This window comes from Crassostrea angulata, chromosome 3 (genome assembly GCF_025612915.1).
Source record: "Crassostrea angulata isolate pt1a10 chromosome 3, ASM2561291v2, whole genome shotgun sequence".
In the NCBI taxonomy this organism is placed as follows: domain Eukaryota; kingdom Metazoa; phylum Mollusca; class Bivalvia; order Ostreida; family Ostreidae; genus Magallana; species Magallana angulata.
Genome location: NC_069113.1, coordinates 53,625,024 through 53,638,657, shown reverse-complemented (window position 1 = coordinate 53,638,657; position 13,634 = coordinate 53,625,024). Strand labels below are relative to the sequence as shown.

At 33.3% G+C, this 13,634-nt stretch overlaps 1 protein-coding gene across 1 annotated transcript; it reads left to right on the top strand.

The window, feature by feature from the left end:
- The first annotated feature begins 11,308 nt into the window (after positions 1-11,308).
- LOC128178365 (medium-wave-sensitive opsin 1-like) lies at positions 11,309-12,834 on the top strand. The gene has a single exon (XM_052845488.1). The coding sequence runs from the start codon at positions 11,309-11,311 to the stop codon at positions 12,374-12,376; it is 1,068 nt and encodes a 355-aa protein (XP_052701448.1). The 3' UTR covers positions 12,377-12,834.
- The last annotated feature ends 800 nt before the right edge of the window (positions 12,835-13,634 follow it).

Below are 13,634 nucleotides of genomic sequence, written 5' to 3'. Positions count from 1 at the left end.
ATAGTAAAATACTACAGTTTACAAAAATACAGTAGTTCTGGTAGTACAGGTACATGTGAAAAAAAACCCCCTGTATGCTTCACTTTAAGGGCTGGTAATGGTGTTTAAAATAATTTCAGAGGCATGTTAAATAACAATATATGTAGTATAAGATTTTTTTTGAATTAAAGATCTGTACAGAGTATGTTCGGAAGTAGGATTAATAAGTCCAAACTAGCGCAAATTTTGTTGGTCGCAAATTGCATCTTCATTTTAAGGGAGGCACTGTAGCTTCCAAGACGCTAATCCGTATGTTTTCAGACCCGGAACTATAGACCTGCAGCCAATATTCAGCAACCACTGTTTACAATTTCGGTGAAGTATATCTACATATATTTACTACAAATACTATTCAAATAAGATTTATGAATTTTGTTTACGACACCAAAGTTAGCCCAATCATATTCCAAGGAAGTTATAAAAACACATGAATTTTTCGATTGTATCTCTTGGTAAATAGAGAATGCTTCTACAAAATGTTTACATATGGTAGCAAGAAACAGTTTTGAAGAAAATATTTGTGTAAAATTGATAAATTCTGTACATATTGTTTGTGAATGTTGCTTAAACTCATTGAGTAATTTTTAATGATCCCTAGCTAACTAAATAATTGTTTGTATTTATTTTTACATAGAATATTCAAGTAGACTAGTAATAATGCAGTGTGTTTCGCAGATCTAAGTGATTTTGTTTGCCCTGGTGCATTTCCACCTGATGCGTTTGAACCCTGGGGTATTTCACCACCAATAGTTTAAACCCCGGCTTTATTAACCCTTTTTGTGTAAAAATTTTCCCGAGGAAAGTCCATACCCCCTGACCCCCTCCTTTATAGACCCCCTCCGCGCATGAAGATTACATTGTAGTATCTAAAATATGTTTTAATCTAAATATAAATAATCAGTCCAGGTTTCACCAATAAATATAAGCATTACTTATCGTTTTTTATGTATACAGACATACACTAGTACTATGGTTATAAACTAATCATTGAAATATTATCACATCATACGGAATTATTAATATATACAATTTTTTTCCCCTTTTCTTGAGTAAACAACTTCTTATGAGTCTTACTTTTGGCATTGTTTTCAATATAGAAGGATACATATTCTGTACAATTAAAGGTAGGGATAATAGGGTGCCAATTTGTTCACATTGCCGATTTCTTGTGCAGAGAACAGTAAAATTTTACAAATTTGATTGTGCATGAATTTTTCAAAATCCATTGTTGTAATTTGTTACATGTATAATTCATTCATTGATACATCAACAAGAAAGAATAGAAGGTATAGACAGGCATATGTATCACACCCAAGTTGAGTGTCTCTGTAGTTTCCTACCCCCCCCCCCCCCCCAACGCATCAAAATTGACAACAATTGCATATAAATCGTACAAAAGTTTACTTTGTATGTAAGTAACTCTCTAAAGATGTAAATAAGCATTGCAAAAAGAGTATACACCCCTGCGAATGTTATTGTCATTCAAATTTTAGAACACGTGGTTTTATTTGACCCTTTCAGTTTCGCAGTAAAAATCGTGCCTCGTGTTTATAGTCTATTTTATAGAATCTAGGTACTTGTTGTCAAATATGAATTCTAGACGTATATGATTTTAAACTATTTTCATTAATTGGTGGATAAAATATGTTCTAAAAATAAATGTGACAATACAAAAATTAGTTTTTTTTTCTGCTGTTGCAACAATTAACATGCGTAATAGAGATCCCAATTTTCGATCCGCGCCTGACCTAGTTATAACATCAATAGTGAAAGAGACTATATTATTTTATGCAGAATGTTCCTTGAAAATTGCTCGATATACTAAGTTTTTATGCAAAACATTCACCAATTATTTTTGTTTAAAACATAGTATTGCACACCACAAGCATCAAACATTGCTATGATTTTGTTTAGCAACCCAATGTTTATATTTTCAACCACTTTACACGTGGTTGAACACGAACGATAACTAATATCATCGTTAAATTCAAATAACAGCTAGATGGTGAAATAAGACATAGTTACATCTTAAAAGATTTTGATGTTTTTACATAAATCAAAGTAGGATATGATATGAAAATTGACCAGTACTTACGTATTTTTGAGAATATTACCAGAACACTTATACTTCCGCTCGAAATTTCACAGGAACTGAACAAATCTCGGTGAAGTCTCGTGAACTTTCATTCGAGTACCTCTGGATTTATTACATACTCAGCAACGATAAAGAAAACATTCCGAACACATTCGCAGGGGTGGTATAGCCCAACTGCCACAAACAATAAGGAATAAGGAATCATTCTTTGAGTATTATGAGATGATAATTTTGGTCGGGGCGTGATCAAATCCAATAAAGCCTAAAGGGCTTTATAACGTGGTTTGACTAAAATACACAATGGCGGAAAGTTTGGAACGAGATACTTTGAAAATGACAACTTTGGTTTAAAAACAATGCAAATAAATATGCATACTCTAGCGTTTTTTTTTTTAAATTTCATACATTTTAATACCACGACAGATTGGTAGTAAACTTTATACATTGTGTTACGAAACGGGGAAGTTAAATTGGGGTGGGGGGGGGGGGGTTGTTACTCTCCCCAATATATTTTTCAAATCAGTCTTTTATCTTAACTACACATTTTGGAAAAGGATAAAAATATTGGTGAAATTTGATCTAAATAACAAAATTTAGACATTATTTACCCAATCACTGGTAAAAAAAAAAAGAAAGAATTTAGGCCATGTTCATGTATATAATCTAATTCAATTTAAATTTTTCATCCCTTTTCTATGTATCCAGCTATGCAGTGTTCTTTTTTATATTTCAATTTTAAAGAATAGGTTAAGAAAACTATAAAGAAAAAAATCAGACACACTATATACGGAAAAAGATGATTCAACATTAGTGCATTATATCATTTATTTGTTAAGTGTCAATTCCCACACTCGTGCGGGTTATCATCTAGTTTACATCAAATGGAAGGAAAAAAACCTTCCATAAGTTTGCACATATGCTATGAATATCTAATTATATTTCTAACTATTATGTATATATACCCCCATCCCCGAGGGAGACTGTCTCTCAGTTGTATACCAAGGAATATCTAACATCGACACATAATTTGACAGATGGTAGTGAAACCCTTCGATAAGTGTGGTCCAGATATAAATACATGTACATATGTGCGTGTATAATTATGTATGACTTATGTTTCTGTGTATTTACGGATATGTAAAATGTGTATACTATGTGGTTGTATATGTATATAGATAGTGAGTATCCCCTCCAATCTTGTAAATTATCAATACAAGGAGGATTTATTCATTTATTTTCTGATAAACACATATTCATATACAGTATTCATGCAATATTTTTCTCTCATGTAATCCTGATATGATATATTGTAAATCTTTTTTTCGGCATATGCAATTTTGTGTGGTAGCACTGATATGTTAATATCACGAACAGCAATTTTATTACCCCTCGCGCAATTTGTGGTTGGGGGGATAGAGCATCGCTACTGTGCATCTGTGTGTATGTACATATATGTATGTGTGTCAATTTTCAGTTTTAGCAAAATTAAAAGAGAACCTTTTCACCCCTGCGAATGTTATTGTCATTCAAATTTTAGACCACGTGGTTTTATTTGACCCTTTCAGTTTCGCAGTAAAAATCGTGCCTGTGTTTATAGTCTATTTCACAGAATCTAGGTTCTTGTGGTCAATTATAAAATCTAGAGGTTTATTGATTTTAAATTTTATCTTCATTAATTGGTGAATAAAATGTGGTCTAGAAATACTAGTAAATGTGACAATACAAAAATTAGTTTTTGTCTGCTGTTGCAACAACTAACATGCTTAAAAGAGGTCCCTTCTGAGGATTAATTTTCGATCCGCGCCTGACCTAGTAATGGACATTTTCGGTTGGACGAACATTTACTATAAACAGCGACTACGATGGTATGGAGCGCACTTCTCACTAAAAGTGTACAGTGTCTTGTTGTTAATTTTGCATTAACCGGGTGGTGGTATATACAATATTTAAAACATGACAACTTGTAAATTTTGTATTTACTGCCACCCGGTAAATTCAAAATTTACGATATGACAAAAGTTTCACAAAATATATGGCGATAACATTCTTACACTAACAATGCGCTCGTTGTTAAACCGTAAAAAAAATGTATAAACTCTTGATTTGCTACAGGTACATGTATATAAAATGTATCATTTAAATTCTATGACAACTTTATAAACTGGTACCTTAAGTATTTTGCACACACATAGACAGCACCCCCCCCCCCCCCAAATAAAACAAGGGAGTAGTAACAATATATTGTTTCATAGGCTTTCAGTTTTGCGGTTGATCTCTGTTTGATGATATAATTCTGTTGTATTTTCGTCTAACCTTGTGGTGTTTCTCTATTTATTTGCTGTTCAGTCAACGAAGTCCTAACTGGATAACGATTTGAGCAAATTTTCTCAGCAAGTAAAACGCACTCCCCAGGAAGGGGGAGTTCTTTTTCGACAAAGTTAGAGAGGAGGGCGTACTGCTTGCAATCATTTGGACCTGGAAATCCAAACCGAATATGCCGTATTTTACACAAATTGTCAATGCTTGTACAATATGTGCGTAAATAGCATGTAAATGTCTATAACCCGAATGATAAAGTTCTTAGGGTCTGTCTTTGGTCGGTATATTTTAAAGGATGTTCCATCTATTGCACCTACTGCAGATGACAATTTTGCCAAACAATTAACATCTGCCCCCATTTGTTTATGGTTGGCCAAGATACAAATTGAAAACAATACACTTGAAATAATTCGATAAGATATGATAGTTCCTCTTTCACTGTTGTTACGCTAAATAAATGTTAAATAAAGATGATAGCATATGATATGTAGAGTAACATCTCAACCAATTTAAGAAGAGCAGTGCTCTGTTGTTTGACGTAATCAGGTGATGTGCTGGGATTGCATCGCTTTGAAACTCAAACATATCACGAGCAATATCGACGATCGAATCGGGAATTTCGCCAGTTATTTCATAGAATGAATACATGGATGTACAGAATTAATGACAAACATCTCTTCAACTTCACTCCACTGGGAGTTAGTTCTAATGAAGAAAGTCGTTAGCCTTGCTACATCCCGCTTTCAATAGAATAAGATGTTTAAGTGTTGTAATTTTTTATCTAAATTCAATCGGCTTTTAGTGTATGATTATGAACTTGGACATGAAACACTTATTTATTTGCCATATTAGAAAAATGCAGCATTTCAAAAACATTTATACGTAATACATGCAGAATTTTAGTGTCTTTAGGGTTCCATACAGTTTATCTGTAATTGCAAGTCGTAGTAAATGTTCACCCAACCGAAAATGTCCAATAACATCAATAGTGAAATAGACTATACTATTTTATGCAGAATGTTCTTTGAAAATTGCTCGATATACTAAGTTTTTATGCAAAACAGACACCCATTATTTTTTTTTAAACATGGTATTGCACAATACAAGCATCAAACATGGCTATGATATTATTAAGCGATCCAGTGTTTATATTTTCAATCACTCTACACGTGTTTGAACACGAACGATAACTCTGTTCTGAATATTATCGTTTAATATAAATAACTGTTAGATGGTGGAATAAGACATACATCTTAAAAGCTTTCCACGTTTTAACATAAATCAAAGTAGGATATGATATGAAAAACGACCAGTACTCACGTATTTTGAGAATTTTATCCTAACACTTATACTTCCGCTCGAAATTTCACAGGAATTGAACACATTTCGGTGAAGTCTCGTGAACTTTCATTCGAGCACCTCTGGATATATTACGTACTTAGCAACGATAAAGAAAACATTCCGAACACATTCGCAGGGGTGCTTTTCATGAATATTCATTTAACTTTGAACACTTCCTTGCGTGGTAAAATGACAAACCCTATTGATTTTCAAAGCAATTGATTAATACTTTTTAAATTTTCGTAAACAAACGAAGTACTAGCATAGGAAAACTGTACAACCACGTAAATGTACCCACCTCCTCCAATTTATACACCACAAAACTTGCGGATTGGGACAAAATATATATTACGAATTCAAACTAGTTTTAAGTAGTGTGTAATATTTATTCTGATCTGATACATTTACATATTTTTCTAAATAATGCATTTCCTCCTACAATAATCCATGTCGAGAGGGGATGCTCCGCTTTGTGGTGCCCTTGTTATATTTTTCTTTGTAAGGAACTAGAAAAAAGGTGAAGTAAAACGAAATCAATGTTACTTGTTTATGTCGTCTATCGTTTGTCGAAAACGGGGGAATATCATATCATATAATTATTTTCAAAATAAAATACTCTTGTAAGACCAGGTCATTAGATTAGTATGTAGTCCTCCATCTTCTAGCTCTTAGATTTTAGAGCTTACAGAACTTCAGACTTGTATATGTTTGGTATTGTAAGCATTCCTGAATCTTCCATTAGTGTCATTTTATACCACTTCTATGCCTTTTTATATAATGAGTGTGTGTTACATAGTTTTGTCATTATTTAATTTGAATTTCATATAGAACAAATAAGCTAAATCATGGAGAGATAACCCACCATACATTAGAATCATCATTTTATATTCGCATTCACTAAGTATGACCCTTAAGTTCTATTGTTTAGGGAAATTAACTGTAATTCATAGCTCTGTTGAAACTGATAATACTGAAACCTACACGCCTAGTTTATCGATTGGTTGAAAACCTTTAGCAACCTAACATAATACAAAGTACTGAAAGTACTGATAGACGGAGGCATCATTTCGGAGGAAATTATACTAAAGAGAATTTATATGATTTTTTTTTATTTCAGGAAAATCAGCGCGCTTACCGCTTATCATGTTAGAATATTCGCGAAGCGGTTTAGTATTATGGCAATTCAAGGTCGCGAGGATATTTTTCAGGTTGACATCAGAGTGAGGTAAATAATTGCGTGGACCCTGAGGTCCACGCAGAAAATATATAAGCGAGGTTAAACCGGATGCTATGGGAAAAATTCAACCTGCGCATGAGCTAGCCTGGTTCCTGTGTGTAATGGGTAGCTCAGGGAACCAGGCTAGCACAGGTTTATCTGAATCGGGATTCATGCCATATAAACATATAAGTTCAAAGGCGCTGTAATTGTAAAGTTGTTGGTAAACATTACAGAAACAAAATATTAATTCCTTTTAAAGAAATGATCGGCATGTGATATAAACTGTCAATATTATGAAATAAGGTTATGTTATTCTGTTTATCTGCATAGTAAACAAAGTAGTGCGAAGCGTAATGTATGAGCAAATAGTAGAATTCCCCGAATGCTTGATACTATACATGCAGTCTTCATTAATATAGATCATAATTATTTTAGAAGTATGACCCTTTAAATTTTGAGATTAAAAGTCAACTATACATATACATTATAAAACGAACAAATTAAGTGGTTAAAAGCAGGGGACTAAAGTCGCTGGAATCTGTGATAATTTTAAGGCTTTCACGTTTTCGTTGGAAAAACATGCAAATGGTCCACGTATTGCAGTCCTTTTTTAAAGGACAGCAACTTGTATTAAAATAATTAGTGTTGTTCTCTTATTTTAACATTATAAGCTTGTTATATTACTACTTAAAGGTGTTTATTTTTTACAAAAAAGGAAGGAGGAAAAATTATTTTGCATCACAAAACAACATGGGAAACTGTACATGTTATTAAATGCATACAACTCGAACTCGAAAAATACAATGCAAACTATTTCTGTACACATTTCTTTTCTTATGTATATTTAGTTTAAATCGATATAATTTCCTGTGTATAGTGATTTGCAAACCCAAGGTAGAAAACGGCTTATCCTAGATGTTTCTTTTCTATTTTGCAGAAGGGGTTTCTTGATTAACGAGTGTCGTCGATCCAGATAATCTCTTATTATGAGAGAGAGAGAGAGAGAGAGAGAGAGAGAGAGAGAGGGCGCTTTTAGACGTAATTTTACGTACATTCATTTAAAATATACTGATATTATATATTCATTAAATTAGTATCCACAAAAGAATATAGTACATTGTGATTGAATCCAGCATGCAGTTTCATTCCAAGTCTACGTGTTACCCCTGTTAATTGTAATCAAATCAACGCGTGAGGTGCACGATGTGTTCCTCCCAAGGTAAGGGAAAAAGTTTCGTTCTATTAGTTTTCATTTCAAGTAAAGATTTGAACAGAAGAATGCCTAACAATGAAGTATTCTACACTATTTGTGATGTTTGATTTCAAGTAAAGAGAGAGGAAGCAAGCCTAACAAAGAAGTATTCAACACTGTTTGTGATGTTTTGACTTCTAGCAAAGAGAAAAAAACAGTATGGCTAACAATGAAGTACACGTATTCTACACTGTTTGTGATGTTTGATTTCAAGGAAAGAGAACGGAAGCATACTTAACAATGAAGTATTCTACACTGTTTGTGATGTTCGATTTCAAGTAAAGAGAAAGAAAGCACGCCTATCAATGAAGTATTCTACACTGTTTGTGATGTTTGATTTCAAGTAAAGAGAAAGGAAGCAAGCCTAACAATGAAGTATTCTACACTGTTTGTGATGTTTTGATTTCTAGCAAAGAGAAACAATGAAGTACATGATTGAATTATGATACACTGTTTGTGATGTTTGATTTAAAGATTGATATACTGTGTGAAGTTTAATTCGTACACTTCTTTTTTTCTCAACAGAAATCTCTCTCCCTCTCTCTCTCTCTCTCTCTCTCTCTCTCTCTCTCTCTCTCTCTCTCTCTCTCTCTCGTTAAGTCTATGGACACAATAAACAAATGAACTTAGTAAATTTTCTATTTATTTTGAAATTGCAGAGAACTCAAGTTCAGTTATATGGTACCAGTTTTAATGATATATAATATGGCTATTATTTGCATCATATAAACGCTATTTTGTCAATTCTATCTATTTTTGTTCACGCACGACACTCTTATCAGCTTGTAAAATACACTAGATGGTGCTTAAGGAATCCTCATGATTTGACAATCACAATATACAGAGGCTGTTAACAGCCTCCGTCTAATTAGATACTACACGAAAAAATCATGATGATGTCAGACTCCAATTCCCATTAAAGACAAATTAGCTGTTTCTTTTATCTAAATTATTAATTATAATTAAAGCAATATGAGCTGTATTTTTTTATAGAATTTTATTTTGCTGTAAAAATCTGCTAGTATGTTAAGTCTGCATGTAACTTAAACTTTTATGATACATAAGGTTGGAAAAAATCATTAATTTTTGTCAGAGGAAAGATATTTCTTCTAAGGAACATATAGCAAATCAATTTTTGTACAGGACAACAATAATTCAATTTCGCTCCAATTAAGGCTCATTAACGGCCCTTTTCACAAGAAATTGGCGAAAAGAAATTTAAAAACCGTGATATTTTTGCATTTAAGTAACTAATAACATTTTCGTTAAAAACATTTCATCATGAAAATTGCAACTCATATTGCTTAAAGTTTTCGTACTATTTACGATAAATTCATTACTGTGTTAAAGATGTAAATATACTGTAAATATACTGGGTCAAAGCAAAGTTTCAACGTTTGTGGAACATAATAGAAGTCCGTACATTAAGAACAGAGTTAACTATCATTTGAATGTCATTAATTGTTGATTAATAGTTAAAGGACCTGTGTGTTTATTAAGAATCGAACTTCAAAAGTTTAAAGTTCGATATCACTTTAAATTTCTAATTTTTTGTCTTTGTTGCCATGCCAGTTTTTCTATTTAAACTGAATAAAATTTGAAATGTTGCTTGTGATTGATTTCATCATGATATAAAGTACGCTAGGAAGTAAATTTAAATGAAAATATTTTTGAAATTTGAAAATACATTCGACAATTAAATCTCATATGCAATATTGCATTATCTTCCCTACGGAAAAATAATATTATTAAAATATTATATTATTATTTTGAAAAAGCACGAAGCGTATATATATATATATATATACACAATGTTATAATATATATATATATATATATATATATATATATATATATATATATATATATATATATATATATATATATATATATATATATATATATATATATATATATATATATATATATATATATAATTTTTGAGATGTTTTTGGATACCTTCTTACTGTATTTTCAAACCATCTTTGTTTTCGCTGGGTAATGATATTTCTTTGACCTGTTTTCTCGTACAGTGCCTCGTTGGTGATCTTGTTTGGCCAGTAAATTTTGCAGTTTTTTCTTAAGTTTCTGTTGTGGAATCCTGAGAGCCTCTGAGAATCTTTCTGAGTGATTATCCAACATTCTGATACATATAGAAGTACTGAAACTACATTTCTGTTGTTTATTTTAGTTTTTTTCATTATGCTGATGTTGCTGTTTTTCCATATCTCATTTGGTTGTTGAAATTATATGGTTGCCTTCTGTAGGTTGCTTCCAATACCTTTTGATATTGCATTGGCTTCACTGGTGACATTTCCAAGATACGTGAAATCTTCCACTTTTTCAAATGGTTCATGGTCTACACTTATTACAGCAGGTGATGGAACAAACTGCATTATGTTTGTCATATTTTTATTGATGTTTAATCTTGTTTTGCATATTTTGAAAGATCTTCAGACCATCTAAAAACTAATTAAAAGTGTTTTACAATTAACAAACAACTATATAAATCGCGAAAGTGTACTTAAAAGGCTGTATCTAGTTTGCTTATTCAAGGCCTCATCCGTGTCCATGACAATCGCCGATGTCGTTAAGGGCACCAACACTACAAGCACGTGGACTTTGCAACCTTTTGGGCAGGCAACTGCAGTGTCCCGACCATGGCTGCACAAAACATCCCGTAACTGATGGTCTTAGAAGTCGCTCTGGTGCAACCAAGTCTAAAAATAAGCATCTGGAGACGTAAATATGTAAAGGTTAAGTACTCTGCAACAAAAACCTGCCCTTCTGATAAGACATTTCACTGGAGACGAAGTTAGACATAAATCGTGTTTGTTAACATACTTAAAGAGAGGAAACAGAAATGCATAAAGTATAGTTATATACCAGAGCGGTAATTATTCCCATCTATGGATATACACACTTGACAGAGATTAGATCACATAAACCCGGCGCGTTGCGCATTCTGAGAACTATAAACCGAATAGATAACATGTGAATATTTACAGAGAGTCCTTTGGTGAGCAACGACTAAAACTGCACAATGGAGAGGGACTATAAAGGCAATAAAAATTATTCTAACCAGTACAATTATGGAAACCATTCCGGGTACAATGACTATTATGGGCAGTTAGAGTTGAAAGCCGACTGGGAGATTCCAATTCGTGGACCTCTCACATTCATCATCGCAATCATGACCATCATCACCAACGCGCTGCTTATTTCGGTTTTCATCTTCAGGAGCCACCGCTCCCCCACCACCATTGTTCTCACTTCGTTGGCCATTTCTGACACCATAATCTGCCTAACACGACTGCCGGAGTCAATTTATTTTAACATGGCGGGAAACTACAAAAATCTGTACATGACCTACGATTGGTGTGTTACAAACCATGTACTCTATGTCATATACAGCATATTTCGCATGACCTCCAACTGGTTTACGGCCTTGTTGGGATGGCAGCGTCTACTTGCCGTCTGCACGCCATTTTATTATTCGAGGATATGCAACGCCAAGACAACAATAATAAAAGTAGCAGTCATTGTGATAATTGCGGTGATTGTGTATCAATATGAAGCATTCGGCATTAAGAGATCAATGATGGTGTATTACATTTTCTCTGGGTTTCTGACTCGCCTTCTTCCTGTTATCATACTCTTCATAACCACTGTAGCACTTGCGCTGCTGCTACACCAGCGAAGCATCAGATTCAAAACCTCGGATTCTTATAAAAAGGAGCAACTCCGAAGGATAAACATGCTGGTTATTGTCATTCTCGTAGTTTTCCTTGTCGCAGAAATCCAAGACGGCATCACCTTTCTGATTTACGCCCACGAGTTGGCGACGGATCAAATACGAGGCGTATTGTCTGAGGAAGCCGACATTCTGTGGCACACCATATCTTCGGCTTTCTCGTTACTTAGTTACGCCTGTAATTTCTGGATCTTCTTTCTGATGAGCACACAGTTCCGGGCGTCTCTGTTAGACATGCTGCAGTGCCGAATCAAGAGGGTGAGAGGCATGCTGAACCTGGAGAGTACTGACGGGAAGACGAACAGCTCGTTCACCAACGTAACCATCAGGAACGACCGAAGCACGACCACCATATGATGGACGAAGATCCAGAAGAAACCGGAAAGGGAATAGTTTAAAGATACGGCTCAAATTAACACATCCCACCAAAAAAACATGCAAATTTATCATTATTAGACATTTGGTGTGAAGGTGCCGGATGCCTAATAATGCTTTTCAATTTTAACTTTTATCATCATTGAACGTTTGGTTTTTAGGTGCCGGATAACTTATTACAATTTTAAAAATGTTATTGTTCGTGTATGTGTGAATCATCATTGCTTTAATGTTTGCGAATGATTGAACGGCTTTAAAAACGAAGAAGTCGAACCTTTTCCTAATTGAGGATAAAACTGGTAAAAGCATTGTTATGCAAGTAATCTACTGACATTAAACTTTTTCATTATGCATTGTCTTCATAGAAACGTTTTATTCATTTGTAGATAGTTTTTATATCATTCGGTCCTTATACCAAATTATTGTGTAATGTTAATGTACACACTTTTAAGTTAGTTTTTTTAAAGTATGCAACAACATGTATGGTATACGGATAAAATGTTAGAAAGGCATCGGGGGAAAAAATAAACAAATACGGTTTTCAAAAATATAATGAGCAAATAGTAAATTCGTGATGTGCCTAAATTAGAATACTCTTTTTAAGTTTGTTATTACGTTGAAATATAATACCATCCTCATAGCTCGTGTGTTTTTTAGTTCATCCATCATCCATTAGCAATTCACTCAATTAATAACAATCCCTTTTAATCATCCTATAGTAGTAAGTTCATTTAATGAAAAATACGGATTTTACGCACAAATTAACTACCATGTACGATAAATATTCAAAATTGTTATCTATTAATGTACCCACTGTTGTGCATACCTCACATTTGTTGCTTAATGGTGAAAGAGACATGATTTATTTTTCATTTTTCCAAGAAAAATCATACGACCAACGGAAATTTTTCTGGGTGAATGAATATTCATATATCCCAAACATTTTTGAATAACTTGTTCATTTTACCGAACTCCATTGGATAACTAGAATTCTAATCAGCAAAATCGTCGTGAATGTCCTTCTTTCTTTCTATGTTTATTTCCTATATCTCTATTAAATCCAAAGGGATGATATTAATTTATCGGGAAAGAAGACGTTTTGTTCGCCCTATCATGTGACTGTTTAAACCAATCAGATGGCGCATTACAATGAAGTATTTTAATGTGATATGCTTGTTTGTATTGTGCACTTACATTTGCAGCCGTAAAGATTTATTTGTGGTATTTTGTTCTAACTCAA